This window comes from Haliotis rubra, unplaced genomic scaffold, assembly GCF_003918875.1.
Source record: "Haliotis rubra isolate DU_JTF1 unplaced genomic scaffold, ASM391887v1 Scf1653, whole genome shotgun sequence".
Lineage (NCBI taxonomy): Eukaryota > Metazoa > Mollusca > Gastropoda > Lepetellida > Haliotidae > Haliotis > Haliotis rubra.
The window spans coordinates 24,178-44,962 of record NW_025765618.1 but is presented as its reverse complement, the minus strand read 5'-3'; the positions used below and the strand labels follow the sequence as shown (position 1 = coordinate 44,962).

Sequence of the window (20,785 nt, the reverse complement as noted above, 5' to 3'; positions counted from 1 at the left end):
TTAACTTGGTTCTTATCTAAGATTGTAAAAGGTCAAACAAGAACATTAAGTGTTTGGGAAAACTTTGTATTCATTCTACAACCATAAAGATAAACAATCAATACATATTTTTCAGTACAATAAACACTGATGTGACTAAATGTGCTGCTTGTTTTCTCTTCCATATGATGTCCATGTTTCATACAGGTTTAGTTATTATTTCATAATGTGCGCTATTAACTAATTTATGTACGACACACTGTACTGTCAACCAAATGGTTTGGAATACTGGATGAAATGTTAGTTTCTGTTAACACATCTATCCTGAAACATTTTACTTAACGTATCAGTGTAACAAACACAAGTTGTTTTCCTGAAGGTTAACACTTGGTTGATGAATCGCTTCTGATTTTTGTAATAGATACTTATTGCTATCAATATCATTTATTTCAGGTCATCTGCTAGCACTACTTGCGATGGCTGAAGAGCACTGCTTTAGCTCGTCTTCCCATACAGTCAGTGACCTTTACCGTAATAAACCTGCCAACTATTTCGACCAACTTATACTTGACAGCCTGATACCACAACTGAAGGACGACGGCGGGGATCCACGCTGTCCCATAAACGGGCAACTTAAAGGTGTGTTCTTCGGGGTGACCCTTTGGAACGGTCATCTACCAACTAAATCCCCATACGGAGACACCAGAGTGGTGGTTCCCCTGGAGAGACTCTTTGATGACTCTGCCAGGCTGTACTTCGCTGATTTCTACTGTATGCTTGGTCAAAGGGCTAATCACTACGTCATATTGGTCCTTACAAAGCCTGATACAGAAGCTGACCGCTTTTGTCAGAAGCACCTCATTGGTTTGAATGAACGAACCAACGTGTTTCTGAGGAAGGAAGAAAGCACCTACAAAACTCTCCAGCAGCGCAACGTATGGATTGAAGTCTTCTATACAGATGAAGTGGACATATCGGGGCTGGAGCTGACCAAAACTGAAGTGATCGGGAAAGGAAGCAGCAGCCCAGGAGGCATAATTAAAACACCTGGTTGTAAAATATGCAATGTATATGTCCCTGACCTTCCGTATACAATGTCAATACTTACATTATAAAATCAGAAAAGATAAGGACAGATCAAACTGAAATATGAATACAAGAGCCATGTTTGTACATGATAACCAAAACTAGCTTTATTCATTACTATGGGGTAACATGGTTTGAGATATTTAAGTTACTTGTTATAAATAGTTATTGTATTGATTTGTTTCTGAATAGATGTTGCTACATACTGAAAGTGAACATTTGTGAACATTTGTGAAGTGCTGTCTGTATCGCTGTACTGCTGTATCTCGCTAAAAGGAATGTCTTTTGAAGGTGGTTGTCCAGATCGTTGTCACTGCTGTGCCAATGAAGCATCAACAAGACACTATCAATGACTATCAATATAACGTTTTGTAGATCCATCGTAATTCACCATTTGCAACATATGGGTAATGTATATGTATAATTCTAATGTATATGGACCGGCGGCCTTTTGTACAATAAACATCTTTGACTTGACTTTGGTTTTATTTAAACTATGGGAAACAAAGAGGCTGTGTTTGGGTTGATACCGGTAGGGTAGGGCATATATAACCCTTTCGTGAACACCCGGTGTCATCACGAATTTTCATTGATCCATTCGTGTAATTTTCACCACTATTTGCACTTTACGGATAACTGAATCTGTTTCTGAGGATACTCGAGATTGAGTATCAATTTGCACTCACGTTTTCCTTTATATCAAATGATGTAAATTATATTGGAAATTTATAGATAATATTTGTCCATTTATCAAGCAACCAATTGTCAGTATCTCTAAGATGATATTCTAAATGAAACAGCAATTTCATGATGCATACAGAATCTGTCCATATATATTTATCATGCGATGTTACGTGGAAAAAATAGTACATGTCACTAAACTTGTAACCGTCATAGTATGTTTGTAATGTACTGTGGGCCTGTTACCTCTTGAGAACATGAATAAAATATCTGATTCAATATTCAGATTGACAAACAATAATTTAGCTTTTAGTAAGAGTGTTTTGCGTGATGACAGTCATGCCTGGCTAGTATACATAATGTTCAGAGTGCAGCGTGTTTAAATCAATGTGTGGTTGAAAGGCTGATATGCACAGTGGAGAGCTATTACTGGTATCGGTACAGAGTGCCCCGCAAACGGGCCATCGCTGTGAGGAACTTGACTGAGTCTATTTTTAAGCAACATGGCAGTCGGAGATATCGCGGATAAAGGTAATTGCGCATGATGCAAACATAAATATGTGCTTTCCTGTTTGTAAGCTAACTACATCGAGCACATTTCAAACTGTTTATAGAAGTTAGGCCACTGTGTTTCCAACTTTCTACATGCACCTTTGTTAATCATAGAAAAGACCGACGGAAGCCTATCTTGAGTCTAATCCATGTATCGATAGATTATTATTGTATATATAATGTTTGTTTAAAACCTATTTCCTGTGTTTTATGCTTGAGAGGTGGTTGAAACCAATAAAACAATATCAATGTAACTGTTGTTTCGATATTAGCGAACTTCTTTCGATTTCAGATTCAGAGAATTTGAGATTTCCAGAAAAGTCTGTAGTTCTTGGAAACTGTTAATGAATACGCCCGTCGGCGGCAGGCGCCGTGATGTTTGTGTTGGAGTTGTGAAACTCCTACTCGTATCTCCTTGTGTATTGGCCTTCATTAGATTTTAATATGTGTTGTTCAGTTAACAACAATCATTTCTGGGACACATGAAAACTCCACTGTATATATACTTCGTTAAACGTATTTTGCCTTTATGATATACATATAAGTGTGTGTTAATTTGGGGGTAAGAGTAGGGATAGGTGTTAGGGGAGGGGTTGTGTCTGTTTCTGTGTTTCTGACTGGGCCTGGGCCTGGGGCTATACTGCTAATATGTATATTGTCTGAATTGTTGAAAACAATAATTATGCTTCAAACTTTCGATGAAATGAATAACTGCTGGAAATGCTACGTGTTTCAATACATTTGGACTGTCATTCCATTTAGGCCATTTCTTATTTTTTTAAAAAGTAATTGATGCTAGGGCTGGGATTATATTGCAAATATGTATACTGTCTGAATTGTTGAAAATAATAATTATGCTTCACTCTTTCCGTAAAATAAGTAACTGTCTGTGACAAAATAATTCGTAATTAAATATATTTGGACTATATTTCCTTTGGGACTATTGTATATTTTTTGAAAAATGCATCTGGGTTTACCTTGGAAGCTGAAAGATATTTTTGTCACCAAACAAAATGGAAAACTATATTGAGATTCCAATTATATTTTACACATAATATCTGGCGCAGCCTCTGCAGCTGAAAAAATATTTTGTCGACAAATCAAATCACAGGCCCCACCCAACTACTGAATATCAGACGGTTGGTATCTTAGCTCTGCAATAAAATTATATTCTTAAAAACAATTTAAGCGTATCCTTTAATCATGTAACACGTGATTGTTCTTGACATGGCTTGCCTTTAATTGTCTGATTACCTGCGTAGGCTGCTGAAGAAGGCTGATACATACTGCAATGGGTTCCTTGCCGAGAGGGTGAGTCTCCTCTACCGTAACAAACCATTCTCCTACTTCCAAAATATTCGGAGATACCACAACAACATTATGAAACCTTGTATGAAGGACCACGGAGGTGATTACCGTAGTCCCATAAACGGTAGACTTGCGGGTATTTTCTTTGGGGTGACCCTGTACAGGGGCGATCTTCCAGATAGGTCACCTTTCGGAGACACCAGAGTGACCGTGCCTTTGACGGAGGTCTTTGATGACTATGCCAACCTTTACTTTGCTGATTTCTACTGCAAGCCCTCGCGATCCCGTATTCACTATGTGACGATTGTCCTCGCAAAGTCTGGGTCATACTCGGACGATTTCTGTAGAAGACATCTCATCCTGCTGAGGCCTTATGACAACCTGTATTTGAGAAGGGAATACTACTCTAACTCTTACCGTTCACAGCGCCGCACTGGTGTAAATGTGGAAATACTGTATACAGAAGCCATCAATCACATCTCAAACAGGCCTACCAGCCTTACAGCTGTCGTGGGTCAAGGTCACAGCACCCCGGGTGGTATACAGAAGACTCTGGGATGTAGCATTTGCAATGTAGTCCTGGGGTGGCGAGAGACCGCCAGAGATGTCAATAGGGATGAAAATGCAAATGGTACAACTGTATATGATTTTTTTGTAAACCTGTTATGGTGTGTCTGGAATTTCCTGAGGTCTCTTTTTTGGTGAACACTTGACTTGTCTTTGCGGGTGTTTGTGACTTGTTCCACAAGTCTGGACGGACGGTCTGTAACCTTTTCGCACATCGTGTCACCACTAGTTGACTCCTCATTGTTTCATTAAGATTTCGTCAGGATATAGTCCACATCGTACAATCGTCACAAGTTTCTTCAAATTCTTCTGGAAAGGGTGTTTTATTCAGGGGATAGACGCTCTGATTTGTGTCGAAATACCCAACAACTGACCAACGCAAGGATTGAATCAAGATAGATTCTGAGATGACAATACCATTATGGATATTGTGCTGTTGGATATGCTGCATATAAACAATTAAGGTGGTCTATGTTAATCTATTGTCGCTGCATCAAGACAGTTGTGAGGAGCTGAAGAATGGGAACAACAGCATTATTTTGTACAACCTGGAACATGTCCATTGAGTCATTTTGTGTGCAAAGCCTCAAGCTTAATATTTAGTCCAAGCATTTGATGGGACAAATTAATTTTTAAAAACCCATTTGAAATGAAATGAAAAACATTATTACTCGTTTGTCATGGTGATACTTTTGACTACGTTTTGTGTCAATATGACGTCGAAGTTTAGCTGTCGCTACTGGAGTAACAAGGCTGTAATTAACATGCCAATTTTGGCAGAATCTGATATGACCAATAACAAAATGAACCTCATGATTTGTTGTAAATAGCAACTCATCTCAAGGTTAATGTGTAAAATGAACGCCACGGGGTTAGCTGCTATTTGACTTACTCAACGCGGTTAACGACTGACTAGACTTTTCTACAATCAATACATTATAGTTTTATCACCCTGGGCGATATTAGAGGCAACCTCTGATGGCGTCACACGAGGTTGATATGAAAAAAATAAAATAAACAGCTACCTATTGTAAAGACCATATCATCCGACGGTGTGTAAGGTATTCGGATACATTTACTTGACTGTCTCAACAACTATAGTTTGGCATGAAATGCATGTGGACCCGTTTTTTTCGTAAATATCTCTTCATCCAATGACCCAATCGATCTCAAACTGTGCAAGTGGATGTTTTTGTCAGACAACCTAATCACATTGTAAATCACCGATTTTATGCATTTGTATGAAAGAATCTGTCTATGTAACTGTCAACAAAATAAACAGCAGAAAGCAAACTGCTTGCAGAGGGAGGGAGCCAATGACCTGTAACAGCGGCAGCCAAACTATACAGTCAGTCACAACGCTGGCCATAGCATGTCAATGTTAGCAGAATCTGACATGACCAATAGCAAAATGCACCTACATGTCATGATTTGGTAATTTCGACACATTTTACTTGACTGTCTCATTTTTTCACTTTTGACTTCCTTTTAAATATCGGTTTATATGTCTGTAGTATTTATGGGATGAGAGAGACCGATGGAGGTGTCAAACGGGATGAAAAATGCACATGGTACAACTGTACAGGACTTTGGGTAAACCTGGTATGATCTGTCTTGAATTTTTTCAGGTGTCTTTGTCAGTGAACACTTGACTTGGCTTTGCGTGAGTTTGTGACCTGTGCCTCCAGTCTGAACGGATACTTGACTGTCTTTGTTTATGAAGCTTCTGGTAAAGCTTGAAATATTTTCAACATCACCCTTCAAAAATGTGTATTTTTTTGTGATTCCTAATCCAAAATTAAATGTATCGTTTATAGCATCATGGAATACATGTTATGATATAGCAACACTGTACATACCAACCTGTTGACAAATCATTTTATAGTGTCAACTAAATGCACGCACAAGGTGAATTTCAAAGGGTAATCTTTGCTGTTTCTGGTGATTCATTTCCTTATTTCGTTAGTTAACGGCCATTTGTCAACATTCACGTGATATACATCGTTGAAATTAGGTGATGTGGCTTGCATGTCATCGTGTCCCAGTTGCGTAGATCAATGCTCATGACGTTGAGTGCGGTGTTAAACAAGTAAACAAACAAAACAAAATAATTGAGTTCAGGATTATTTCACTAGTTTCACAACAACAGGTATGTGTGTGCGTGTGTGCGCGTGTGTGTGTTATTGCTTGTACAATCCGGACGTACGCCTGATTTTACGTGCTTGTCCACAGAATAGCGTCCAAAAGACATCCAGTTCTGAAATATCATACTGTAGATAGCATTTGATGGTACAATGGTACAAAAATCAATTTCAACACCATGTGAATTTAATTTTAAGATATAATAAAACACATGGCACAATTAGTCAAAACCATATATTTTTCAACTTCCCGATCTCTTGTTGGTAGAAGATGGATATAAGAAACACAGAATATGATCACTGGGTTATCTTGTCCACATACCATTATGTACAGGTCGCCGAACAATACTTGAATCTTGCTGAGTGCGGCGTCATTGACAACAACAACAACAACAACAACAACAACAACAACTACGACAAGAGAGATGACACTGTTTAAGGATAAACCCCGGATGATAGTTGACGTTAACGCATTACATAAACGTATAGACCAGTCACGCAATTTGGGGTACCCATTTTGTGATATACAATCCCATCTTTTTATGCTCACACATGACTCCAATTATAATTCCACAATGAAATGCTTACAACAAGTAGCTCGGCCGTATGCACTATCCCGCAGGGCTGTTATAGCCAGTTGTTTATCAATGACCTAGATTGCATTTCCTGGAACGTTAGCCGTTCGTAGAATGTATAATGAGACGCCAGTGTGGGGCGAAGTAGACAGAGCAGCTTGGGTTAAACATACAACGTGCAGTGGGCTCACGTGAGCGTTCAAGTAGTATTACTCCACCAAATAGACTAATGCTTAGTCTCTGAATACATATAGTTTTGATAGGAACAACAATTTCGTTTAACTTGAAAAGGAGACCCAGTGAGAAGGGAGATTCAGAATCTGAGGAAATCTAGACTTGCTTCATTTAGGACTTTAGTATTGCAGAAAGGGCTGGGCTAGAAGGAAAATAATGCAGTTCAGGGACTGTGAGACAGAAATAACCACCAAGTTCTACCGATTCATGCCGGTCACATCGGGATGTTCCCAATGTGCCTACAGTTCATTCTGCCTACAGTCCTATCAAAACAACTGTATGGTTGAGTGATTTAGAAGTTAAGCCTGATTCACCCATCAACAGTATTTACCCACCAATCTAACCTCTTTTTTCAAAGTTAAAGAAAATATTATCTGCAAAAACATCTCGAGACATAGTAAATATATCAAAACATATACTGCATGTATCATATCTTGTCAGAAAAATATGTTAATATGTTGTTTTCTGCCATCTTGAATTTGAATTTGTACTACTCTGTCAAAAAAGAAACGCAACCCCTGTCCTCAGATATGAAAAATTCGTTTGAATGAAGTTATTGCTTCCAAACTAAATTTTATTCGAATGTATTGAAATGATACACGTAATTAATGAAGCTTACCATCCAAACAACTGCATTTGTACGCATAAGTGTATTTTATTGCTTATTCCGTCACAACGCATGAAATGACCCTCATGGTGACTTCGCACAAAAAAAACACATGCAAATCATGAAAATGGCAGTTAATGTAGGGGTGTATAAAAGCCCATGTGCTTCCGTATTATATTCATTCATTTGTCGCCGAAAAGCTGTGTTAAAAATGCCACGATTGAGTGCTGCCGACCGAAATATCGCCATTGGTCGTGTTCAAGCCGGAGAAAGTTTTGAAACTGTTGCACGGCACCTAAATGTTCACAAAACAACGATATCCCGACTTTTGAGCCGCTACAACAACTTCAATTTGACCAACGATCGCCCGAGAAGTGGAAGGCCAAGAATCACGACCCCCCCTTCAAGATCGGTACATCCGGGTCCATCACCTGCGTAATCGGCATGCCCTACCAACCGTGACTGCCACACAAATACCAGGTTTGAGGAGAGTGTCAGCTCAAACGATTAGGAACCGTCTGAAAGAAGCGGGTTTACGTGCCTGTAGACCAGTTGTTGGACCTGTACTACGCCCCCTACATCGACGCCGACGACTCAGGTGGTGCAACAACGTAAGGATACGGACTTTACAAAACTGGAGGCGAATCTGGTTTTCTGATGAATCACGTTTTCTTTTGCAACGTCACGACGGAAGACAGCGTCTGTATAGGAGACGTCATAAACGTTTTGCGCCCATCTGCGTCCGACAGGTGGACAGATTTGGCGGAGAAAGCGTCATGGTTTGGGGAACCATCTCATACAACCAGAAATCAGACTTGGTGATCGTTCCAGGGGAACCTGACAGCCCAACGTTACATCAACCACGTGTTAGAGCTTCACCTTCTCCCGATTATTGACCAACAGACACAGATTTTTCAACGGGACAACGCCCGGCCTCATACTGCACGTGCAACAATGAACTTTCTGCAGAATTCCAACGTCAATGTCTTGCCATGACCCTCTAAATCACCAGACCTCAACCCTATTGAACACCTGTGGGATACTCTGGATCGACGCGTACGTCAACGTCAGCCGCCGCCACAGACGCTGCAACAGCTCGCCGTTGCACTGCAGGAGGAGTGGAGAGCCATTCCCCAGGAAAGAATCCGGCGTCTTATCCGTTCTTGTCCAAGGAGATGCCGTGCAGTGATTGCAGCGCGTGGTGCTCATACGAGATACTGAGAAAGACGCCCCCCTGGTGACAAACTGGTGTCTGTGAGATGACTTTTGAAATGACAATTTTAAACATGCCCATCTGGGTTATTATTCTGCCAAATTTCAGACTTCTGTCTTAAATAATAAAAATGCCGTGTCGTCCTAAAACTTCAGATCAAAATCTCTAAAATACAGGGGTTGCGTTTCTTTTTTGACAGAGTTTATATACCAGAGTTTGTACCACCAAGGTGGTTTATGAGAATAAAGAATTAAATTGAGTAATGAACTACACGTCAAATCATCATTTCACGATTCAAACTCAAACTTGGGTGTCCAGATTTAACATTTTAGCATTCAAGGCTTCAGTAAAGCTCCATAAAGTTGTAAGGAGGGCATTTCAAAATGATGCAGAAATTGACTCTAATATTGCGATAACTGATTATTCTTCCCCACCCCCACGCTAACCACCTGACCGTGAATTTTATGTTTTTGTCACATACTTACATCTAAATATTAACTATTTCATAACGGTTCATAAACGCACGCTTATGATATATACTGAACAACACTAGAAACGCACCACATTAAAATGCACTGACGACGATGCTCAGCTATCATGGGTACATTTCAGTCTGACGGGGATATTTCTTATTATATGGGTGGTGCGTTTCTAATGTTGTTCAGTATAGTTGAAATCGTGCGGTGTGCTCTGCTAATATATATAATATATTTAATTTCACACTCAGATATAATGGTACCGAAACACTGTAAATGCTATTCAGAGGTTGAAACACACGAGCATTTAATACATCAAATACCATATTCATTTATGTAAATCTACACAAGAGGAGACAAGTTGGTGGGTTGGAATCCATCCTGCCAGTGTAATTCACCAAAGTTGTAAACGACCAATACAATAAACGATACATGGAAACATTCTGAAAAAAACCCGCATCTGAAACACTGCAGTGTGGTTATTAGAGGTGACAGTATCTGTGACGTAATTATCGATAACAGCTGAGACTCATTATCATGCATTATATAGATAGAGGTAAATTGTGTTGACTCACAAACAACGAAGCGAACGTAGCAGCACCATGGCCAGAGGAAGACATCAAGAGCAAGGTATTTCTGTACAGCATCGAATGTTATTTTCATGTCCGACGTCTCTGTTTCGATTTTTTATTGTGATTTTGAAATGTTGATTACAAAGAGTATGATTTACTATCAAATGACCCATATGTGTCATAACTGCATTTTGCAACCTGTACAACTTATTTTAGTTTATATGAACTGTACAAGAAGGAACGGCCATCTAAACATAGGGTAAAGTTATATATACTTTATTTCCTCTACAGGGCAGGGACGGGTCCAAATTTTCTACGCGGGTATCCCACCCCCTATTACCCTACCCTACCCGGATACCCGTTATGTTAATCCCTGACATCGAATTTGTAAGCACTGGCAATATATTCTTCAGCTCGGAGGTTAAAATTTCGAGTTTTCCAATATCTAAACTATGCATTATATTCAAAACAGCTGACTGTAAATTATATCTAATTCTTCAAAGACAATGCAATCTTTTAATCATGAAAGAATAACATATTACATTGTTTAATCTATTAGTCACATGATCATAAAGGGTACGGGTATTGAGACGGGTACCCGTGTCCAACTGATTACCCACTCGTCCCGGGTATCCGGGTTACCCGTCCCAGCCCTAATTACCCCCATTGTCATGAAGATCAGAACACAAAATGAACAACACAAAGTACAAAACAGTCAGTCATAAGACCGGGATGTACAAGGATATTGCATACATACATGTATGTACTTGATACTGATATAAAGACTAGTTGGGGTCTGAAACATATATATTCAGATAGTTTAACATTACTTGAATCCAAACCTGAAAGTCCAAATGATTAAGTTTATTATGTTTCCCACTTAGTATAAAGTTCATGATCTTTCCATCACTCTGGTCACAGAATATAACAATATCCTGCACCGAGTGTACAAGTGCCTTAAATTTAATGCTATTTCTGCCTTGGTTGAGTGTTGCCAACGGGGCGGCGGGGCATACTACTGATCAAAGAAGTTAGAAAGTCGTGGTCCATGCTGTCCCAATATCGGACCACCTCTTCTTTCATTTCAGCAATATTTGTCAGATTTTTCTTATTGACACTTTCCTTCATAAGTCACAAAACATTTTCTATTGGATTTAGGTCAAGGTTATAGCTTGGCCAACCGAATAATGTCCTATTTTGGGTCCGAAACCGGGCCTGTGAATGCTTTGGGCGATGATTTGGGTCTTTGTCCTACTGGAAAATCCAAAAATGTCCATAGAACACGTGAGCAGATGGAAGTAAATGTCACTCGAGAATATCTGTGTACCGCTCACTGTTCATATTGCCTTCAAATACACAGAGGGTCGTTGCCCCTAACACAGATATGCCACCCCACACGTTAAATTTCGGACTGTACTTTGGGCGCTGATACAAAGGTTTTTCAGTTTGTTTGGTCCAGAATTTCAATGTATTAAGAAACAGCCACACAGTACTTTCATCTGAGAAAATCACATTGTCCTAGTTAAAAACGTTATGCTGTAAGCACCAGTTCAACCTTCGTTCCTTTTGTTCAGGTTTCATGATCGGTGATGGAATTCCTCGACTTTTCTGCCAACCCATTGCATGCAGCTCAGTTCTAATTTTCTCCTTACAGACAGCCACAGTTCCTCTATCAATAATATCCAGCCTTAAGTTTTCTTAACTCCTTCGTTTGTTTTTAGAAACAAGAATACTAAGCCGCCTCCTGTCACGACAGTCAATTTTCTGGGCCTACCTGCGCCTCCTTGGTGCTCAATGCCATATCCATTTGCAATATTTTTCATAAACAGTGGACAAAGGGATGCCTGTTCTACTTGATATCACTTTAGCTGATCTGATGTCCTTGTTATAATACTCTAAAATCAACTTCCTCTTCTCTAAATCATCCATACTGAGGATCACTGAAAATGCCGTCTGCTAGCAAGTAAACAAAGGGGGATAACTCTTCACAAACTAATGAAAAAGGATTAACAGAGTTGTCTTTCTTGAATGAAACCAAGCTGGTGGAGGTTGTTTATACTAGAAATCCAATTAAACATATTCCTAAAATTCTCAATAATTTCTGGTCATACTATATTTCCCACATAGGGCACACTGTCTCGCAAATATTTCCATGCTAGCTGTTTTCACAACAGATGCTAGTTTTACTTGGTAATGGTGATGAACAAAAGCTATTTTCCATAGTATGTGGGTAGTTAATTCTGGATGAATAAGAGAGCATTCAAACAGTTCAGCTATTGTAGTCAAAGTAGATCGAAGCAAATAGTTTTCGTAGGATGAAAGTGTCTGTGTTACTGTCAATCTCCAGCGGTTTTTGAATTCTCCACATGTTACATAGGTTTTCATGTCATCGTTTAGGGTTTTCTTGTGAATAATGTCAAAAAGTCATTTGGATAGCTTGTTAACCCTGCAAGATATTTACCAATTTCCCATAGGAATATTTTCTTTGATATGAATTTTACTTTCTGACTACACAATCGTCATGCAAACAACAGTTTACATTTATCGATGTGTAAGTCCTCGTTGATCATAGTCCAAAAGTGCCTATAGTAGTAGCACAGGGTGACCTCTTGTCAAACCTTGTACTCGTCTAATCTTTCACACGAGAGTCACACCTGACTGTCTAAATATGGGTCTCCAACAATAGTCTAATCGCAAGAGCTTCACTTCTAGGAACGTTTCGCTTTCGTAGAAGAAATAGAGTTACCTGAACTATGTCTATGGAGGAAACGGAGCGACAGTAGTGCACGCGATATAGGAATAGTTTGTACAGAATCCTTAGAAATAAATCCATGCGCATGTTTTCTTCGCTAATGCTGTGATATTTCTATCCTTGAACGTGTTGTTATTACTAGGGCTGCGCAATATAACCGGTTTACCGGAATGTACCGGTTCAGACATGAAAACGATACGTATTGCGATACGCTGATCGAAAACCGGTATTTTGACGGATATTTCCGTTTTTTTAATTGTTCTTATCCCTGTTTCATTAGTGCCAAATGTTACTTACATTTTTATTTTGTCATGATTAAAAGTTTTTATTAAAGGTTAATCAATCATAGTGATTTTGTTGTGCTTTTGCTTTATAAACAAGCATTAACTCGATTATAAATAGTTTTGTTATAAAAAATTTCCTGAGGCGTTATGGTTTTGTATGTGATCTGAGTGGACAATTTTTCTCAAACATATGTAACTGGTTCCTATATGATATGAAGTCAAATACTGCTGTGCTAATTAAATTTAGCATACGCGACAGTGATATTATGGTACCTGTCATTGTAATGATAGGATAAATGATGAATGTGACTGTCATAGGGTGAAGTTTACAGTCATGTGAGGCACCCCGACATTATCTAAAACCCTCGCCAAACAGTAATGTTCCATGAACTTCTGTTGTGCATATGTAGTGATTGGAATTTTGTGATGTAAAATGTAAATAAGGTATGATACCGTGTTCATCCCGGTTCTGACTTAAATCATGAGCATGTGTTTATGAATGACTATAAAGAGTGAAGCTACTTGCTGTTGGCTAAAGGATCAGCGAATCTTGCCTTTGCAACTCTGAGACCAGCATGAAGGACAGGGCAGTCAGGGACCTCCCATATATCTCCACGCTCGTATTTCAACCTACACTAACCCCGGATCTATTTCCATGGTGTTTGTGGTCTCTAATTACTCCAACTTGATTTTCATGAATTTGTTACCAACCAATGGGTCAACTACAAAAGGGCATGAGAAATGATAAGGTCTTTTTACCTGGAAACTTAACCACCGCTAGTGTCAGTGCTGAAGCCTTGAAATCTTTCTTGGTTGGTTGGTTGGCTGTTTAACGCCGCCCATAGCAATATTACGGTTATATGGCGACGGTCTGTGAATCATCGAGTCTGGACCATACACTCCAGCGATCAACAGCATGAACATCGATCTTCGCGATGACATTTGTCAACCAAGTAATCGAGCCTCATCACTCGACCCCGCAAGTCGCCTTTTACGACAAGCATGGGTTGCTGAAGATCAATTCTAACCCGGATCTTCACGGGTCTTCAGTATGGAATGTGTCGCAAACTTGATCATAATCAATGGCCGCCTTGTTTATATTGCCAACTCCAAATTGAAGTCGGTTTGTGTTCTGTATCTTGAATTCTGGTACGTTTGACCCAGTGAGGTAGCCAATCAAACTGGCCAATGGAAAGATATTTGAGATTGTGAGAACCACGGGAATGGACAGGGGTTAGTGTAGCTTTACCCAAATTAGAATCCTGGACATATAGGGGGTGTCCTTGTTCTCATGTTGGTCTCAGAGCTGTACTGATAAGTCAGGATACCGCTCATCTTTTAGCGAACACTTGGTGTCGTCCAGGGCCCCGTTCCTCAAAGCGATCGTAGCGCTACGATGATCGTAACTCCCATACTTTAACATAGACTTACGACTGTCGTAGCGTTACGATCGCTTTGAGGAACGGGGAAATGGACTCTTTGTCTTGGGGTGTCAGTGGACGATATGATATACATGACCTGGACCAGTGAATTTCACCGACGGGTGACAAACGGCTGGTGGAACAGGTTTCAGGACCATGTGTCTTATTTATGTTTTGTGCACTTATCCCTATTTCGAGAGGTGTGGTGGGGTAGCCTAGTGGTTAAAGCGTTGGCTCGTCACGCCGAAGACCCGGGTTCGATTCCCCACATGGGCACAATGTGTTAAGCTCATTTCTGGTGTCCCCCGCCGTGATATTGCTGGAATATTGCTAAAAGCGGCGTAAAACCAAACTCAGTCAGACAGTCAGCCTATTTCGAGTTATTTAATCATTCATCGTTCTCATTTGAACCCAACGGACTGTATTATTTTTATATTTCCGCTTCACGACTTATCTGTTGATGTAAAAAGAGAGGACATATCACTACAAACTGAGGTCACTCCATTTGCTCCCTGTTGCAACAAGGATTGAGTTTAAGATACTGACATTTCATAATTTGCGAAATTAACTTTTTTATGTCTGACACACTTTGCTATGAACCATCCGCTGTGGCACACTGAATGGAATGTATCTGTTAATAAATCTATCCTGAACGTGTTAGTGTAACAAAAAACAATATTAACAGAGTAGTCCTGAAGGTTAGCATTTGGATGAGTGATCACTTTTGATTTACTAAATTCGTACAAGTTTGTTAATCACTTCTAATTTTTTCACCTTTTGTGTAGATACGATTTGATAAAAATATTATTTATTTCAGATTACCTTCAAGCATTACTTGAGAAGGCTAAATATCACTGTTTCAGTTGGTTTTCCGATATAGTCAACGGCCTTTACCGCAATAAATCCGCTGACTATTTCAAGCAACTTGTAAATAAAACCATGTTGCCACGAAGGAAGGACAACGGCGGGGATCCACGCTGTCCCATAAACGGGAAACTGAAAGGTGTGTTCTTCGGGGTGACCCTTTGGAACGGTGATCTACCAACCATATCCCCATACGGAGACACCAGAGTTGTGGTTCCCCTGGAGAGACTCTTTGATGACTCTGCCAGGCTGTATTTCGCCGATTTCTACTGTATGCTTGGTCAAAGGAATAATCACTACGTCACATTAGTGCTTACAAAGCCTGATACAGAAGCTGACCGCTTTTGTCAGGAGCACCTCATTGGTTTGGATGAACGAAACAACGTGTTTCTGAGGAAGGAAGAAAGCACCTACAAAACTATCCTGCAGGACAAAGTATGGGTTGAAGTCTTCTATACAGATGAAGTGGACATATCGCTGCTGGAGCTTACCACAACTGGAGTGATCGGGAAAGGAAGCAACACAGGAGGCATAATTAAAACACCTGGTTGTAAAATATGCAATGTAGATCCACAGACTGATGTCTCTAACCTTGAGGAAACAATGTCAGTGCTTAAAGTATAAAATCAGAAAAGATAAGGACAGATCAAACTGAAAAATGAATGCAAGAGCCATGTTTGTACATGATAACCAAAACTAGCTTTATTCATTACTATGGGGTAACATGGTTTGAGATATTTAAGTTACTTGTTATAAATAGTTATTGTATTGATTTGTTTCTGAATAGATGTTGCTACATACTGAAAGTGAACATTTGTGAACATTTGTGAAGTGCTGTCTGTATCGCTGTACTGCTGTATCTCGCTAAAAGGAATGTCTTTTGAAGGTGGTTGTCCAGATCGTTGTCACTGCTGTGCCATTGAAGCATCAACAAGACACTATTAATGACTATCAATATAACGTTTTGTAGATCCACCGTAATTCACTATTTGTAATGTAACCTAGTGCCTTTAACATGATTCACTGTTTGGAACATAAATTCCTGCTTTGTGCAACATCTGGGTAATGTATATGTTTACTTCTAATGTATATGGTCCGGCGGCCTTTTGTACAATAAATATCTTTGACTTGAACTTTGGTTTTATTTAAACTATGGGAAACAAAGAGGCTGTGTTTTGGTTGATACCGGTAGGGTAGGGCTTATATAACCCTTTCGTGAACACCCGGTGTCATCACGAATTTTCATTGATCCATTCGTGTAATTGTCACCGCTATTTGCACTTTACGGATAATTGAATATGTTTCTGAGGATACTCGAGACTGAGTATCAATTTGCACTCACGTTTTCCTTTATATCAAGTGATGTAAATTATATTGGAAATTTATAGATAATATTTGTCCATTTATCAAGCATCCAATTGTCAGTATCTCTAAGATGATATTCTAAATGAAACAGCAATTCCATGATGCATACAGAATATGTCCATGTATATTTATCATGCGATGTTACGTGGAAAAAATAGTACATTTCAGTAAATGTGTAGCCGTCATAGTATAATGTTTGTAATGTACTGTAGGCCTGTTACCTCTTGAGAAAATGAATAAAATATCTGATACAATATTCAGATTGCCACACAATAATTTAGCTTTTACTAAGAGTGTTTTGCGTGATGACAGTCATGACTGGCTAGTATACATAATGTTCAGAGTGCAGCGTGTTTAAATCAATGTGTGGTTGAAAGGCTGATATGCACAGTGGAGAGCTGGAGTGCCCCGCAAACGGGCCATCGCTGTGAGGAGCTTGACTGAGTCTATTTTTTAGCAACATGGCAGTCGGAGATATCTCGGATAAAGGTAATTGCGCATGATGCAAACATAACTATGCGCTTTCCTGTTTGTAAGCTAACTACATCGAGCACATTTCAAACTGTTTATAGAAGTTAGGCCACTGTGTTTCCAACTTTCTACATGCACATTTGTTAATCATAGAAAAGACCGACGGAAGTCTATCTTGAGTCTAATCAATGTATCGATAGATTATTATTGCATATATAATATATGTGTAACACCTATTTCCTGTGTTTTTATGCTTGAGAGGTGGTTGAAACAATATCAATGTTGTTTCGATATTAGCGAACTACTTTCGATTTCAGATTCAAAGAATTTGAGATTTCCAGATAGTCTGTAGTTCTTGGAAAGTGTTAATGAATACGCCCGTCGGCGGCAGGCGCCGTGGTGTTTGTGTTGGAGTTGTCAAACGCCTACTCGTATCTCCTTGTGTATTGGCCTTCATTAGATTTTAATATGTGTTGTTCAGTTAACAACTATCATTTCTGGGACACATGAAAACTCCACTGTATATATACTTCGTCAAACGTATTTTGCCTTTGTGATATACATATAAGTGTGTGTTAATTTGGGGGTAAGAGTAGGGGTGGGGGTGGGATGTGTGGTGGTGGTGGTGGTGGTGGTGGTGGTGGTTGTGGTTGTGGCTGTGGCTGTGTCTGTGTCTCTGGCTGGGCCTGGGACTGGGGCTATATTGTTTATATGTATACTGTCTGAATTGTTGAAAACAATAATTATGCTTCAGACTTTCGATAAAATGAATAAGTACCGGAAATGCTTCGTGTTTCAATCATTCCATTTAGACTATTTCTTATTTTTTTAAAAGTAATTGATGCTTGGGCTGGGATTATATTGCAAATATGTATACTGTCTGAATTGTTGAAAATAATAATTATGCTTCACTCTTTCCGTAAAATAAGTTTCCACAAAATACTTCGTAATTAAATATATTTGGATTATATTTCCATTGGGACTATTGTATATTTTTTTAAAAATGCATCTGGTTTACCCTTGGAACTGAAAAATATTTTCTCGACAAAGAAAATGCCAAAATATATTGAGATTCCAATTATATTTTACACATAATATCTGGCGCAGACTCTGCAGCTGAAAAAAAATATTTTGTCGACAAATCAAATCACAGGCCCCACCCAACTACTGAAGATCAGACGGTTGGTATCTTAGCTCTGCAATAAAATTATATTCTTAAAAACAAGCGTATCCTTTAATCATGTAACACGTGATTGTTCTTCACGTGGCTTGCCTTTTAATTGTCAGATTACCTGCGTAGGCTGCTGAAGAAGGCTGATACATACTGCAATGGGTTCCCTGCCGAGAGGGTGAGTCTCCTCTACCGCAACAAACCATTCTCCTACTTCCAAAATATTTGGAGATACCACAACAACATTATGAAACCTTGTATTACCGCAGTCCCATAAACAGTAGACTTGCGGGTATTTTCTTTGGGAGGACCCTGGCGATCTTCCAGATAGGTCACCTTTCGGAGACACCAGAGTGACCGTGCCTTTGACGGAGGTCTTTGATGACTATGCCAACCTTTACTTTGCTGATTTCTACTGCAAGCCCTCGCGATCCCGTATTCACTATGTGACGATTGTCCTCGCAAAGTCTGGGTCATACTCGGACGATTTCTGTAGAAGACATCTCATCCTGCTGAGGCCTTATGACAACCTGTATTTGAGAAGGGAATACTACTCTAACTCTTACCGTTCACAGCGCCGCACTGGTGTAAATGTGGAAGTACTGTATACAGAAGCCATCAACATCTCAAACAGGCCTACCAGCCTTACAGCTACCGTGGGTCAAGGTCACAGCACCCCGGGTGGTATACAGAAGACTCTGGGATGTAGCATTTGCAATGTAGACCTGGGGTGGCGAGAGACCGACAGAGGTGTCAATAAGGATGAAAATGCAAATGGTACAACTGTATATGATTGTTTTGTAAACATGTTATGGTCTGTCTGGAATTTCCTGAGGTCTCTTTTTCGGTGAACACTTGACTTGTCTTTGCGGGTGTTTGTGACTTGTTCCACGAGTCTGGACGGATGCTCCGTCACCTTTTCGCACATCGTTTCATCACTTTTTGACTCCTCATTGATTCATTAAGATTTCGTCAGGATATAGTCGACATCGTACAGTGGTGTCAAGTTTCTTCAAATTCTTCTGGAAAGGGTTTTTATTTAGAGGGGGGTAGTAGGTCTGATTTGAGTTCTAATACACAACAACTGACCAACACAAGGATTAAATCGAGATAGATTCTGAGATGACAAAAACCGTTATGCCTAATTTTGATATGGATATGCTGCATATAAACGATTAAGGTGTTCTATGTTAATCTATTGTCACTGCATCACCACAGCTGTGAGGAACTGAAGAATGGAAACAACACCATTATTTTGTATGTCCAGTGTTCAGTCTGACGCTTAATATTACTTCCAAGCATTTGATAGTACAAATTAAATTTAAAAATCCACTTTGCAATGAAATGAATAATATATACCACTACAGACACAACGCTGTCCATAACAAGTTTATATTAGAAGAATATTTAGACCAATAATCAAATGAACTTCATGATTTGGTATTTTGGACACATTTATTTGACTGACTCATTTTACACTTCTGACTTCGTTTTAAATATATGTGTTTATGAAGCTTCTTGCCTCAAAATAGAATATACCGTTTATAGTGTCATATAAATATATGTTATGATATAGCAATACTGTACATACCAACCTGTTGACACATTAGTTTATAATGTCAACTAAATGCATACACAAAGTGAATTTCAAGGTGTACTCTTTGCATCTTCTGGTGATTAATTTCGTTAGTTAACGGCCATTTGTTAACATCATTCACATGATATTTTTCGTATGAAGCGACTAACGCGATCGGGTGATCTGGCTCATTGACCTGGTTGACACATGTCATTGTATCACAATTGCGGAGATCGATGCTCATGATGTTGATCACTGGATTGGCGGGTCCAGACTCCATTAGTTACAGACTTCTGCCATATAGCTGTAATATATTGTAATAATTGTGTTCAGGATTATTTCACAAGTTCAACAACAGGTGTATGTGCTAGTCCACTGAATACCGTCCCACAAACATTCAGTTCATATCAAACTGCGGATAGTATTTTATTTTAAGACCAAGTGAATTTAATTTTAAAGTAAAATATATACGTTGCACAATTAGTCAAAACTCTTTTGTATATTCATAGATTTTTTAACCTCTCACTCTCTTGCTGGTAGAAGATGGAGATGAGAACCACATAATGTAGATAGCCAACATCAATCATTGGGTTGTCTGGTCCACATACCCTTTATCGTAATACACTGAAATCAAGAAGCTTAGTGCGGGGTCAAGATGAAGAAGAGGAAGAAGAGAGATGATACTTGTTTGGCTGATAAATACACTGGGTTGTCTGCTCCACATAACCTGCCAACAAAATCAAAACAACAAGAAGAAGAGTTTGTGAGTTGAGTTTTACGCCGCTTTTAGCAATATTCCAGCAATATCACGGCGGGGGAAACGAGAAATGGGCTTCACACATTGTACCCATGTGGGGAATCGAACCCGGGTCTTCGGCGTGACGAGCGAA

General features: G+C 39.3%; 2 protein-coding genes across 3 annotated transcripts in view; both read left to right on the top strand.

Moving 5' to 3' along the window:
- The window catches only part of LOC124272041 (phytanoyl-CoA hydroxylase-interacting protein-like), a 60,620-nt gene extending 59,078 nt beyond the window's left edge, over nucleotides 1-1,542 (top strand). Inside the window, exon 2 of the mRNA XM_046707185.1 lies at nucleotides 433-1,542. Coding sequence (XP_046563141.1) covers nucleotides 433-1,094 — 662 coding nt within the window. The 3' untranslated portion in view covers nucleotides 1,095-1,542. The remainder of the gene's footprint in view (nucleotides 1-432) is intronic.
- On the top strand, nucleotides 1,456-19,741 carry LOC124272040 (phytanoyl-CoA hydroxylase-interacting protein-like). Of its 2 annotated transcripts, none has more exons than XM_046707183.1 (3): nucleotides 1,456-2,277; nucleotides 3,548-3,788; nucleotides 18,651-19,741. In XM_046707183.1, exons 1-3 carry the CDS (start codon nucleotides 2,250-2,252, stop codon nucleotides 19,168-19,170), a joined length of 789 nt encoding a protein of 262 aa, XP_046563139.1. In that variant the 5' UTR covers nucleotides 1,456-2,249; the 3' UTR covers nucleotides 19,171-19,741. The 2 variants fall into 2 exon arrangements, with proteins under 2 accessions (XP_046563139.1, XP_046563140.1); XM_046707184.1 differs by having other exon boundaries at nucleotides 3,548-3,793; nucleotides 18,656-19,741.
- Nucleotides 19,742-20,785: the final 1,044 nt, after the last annotated feature.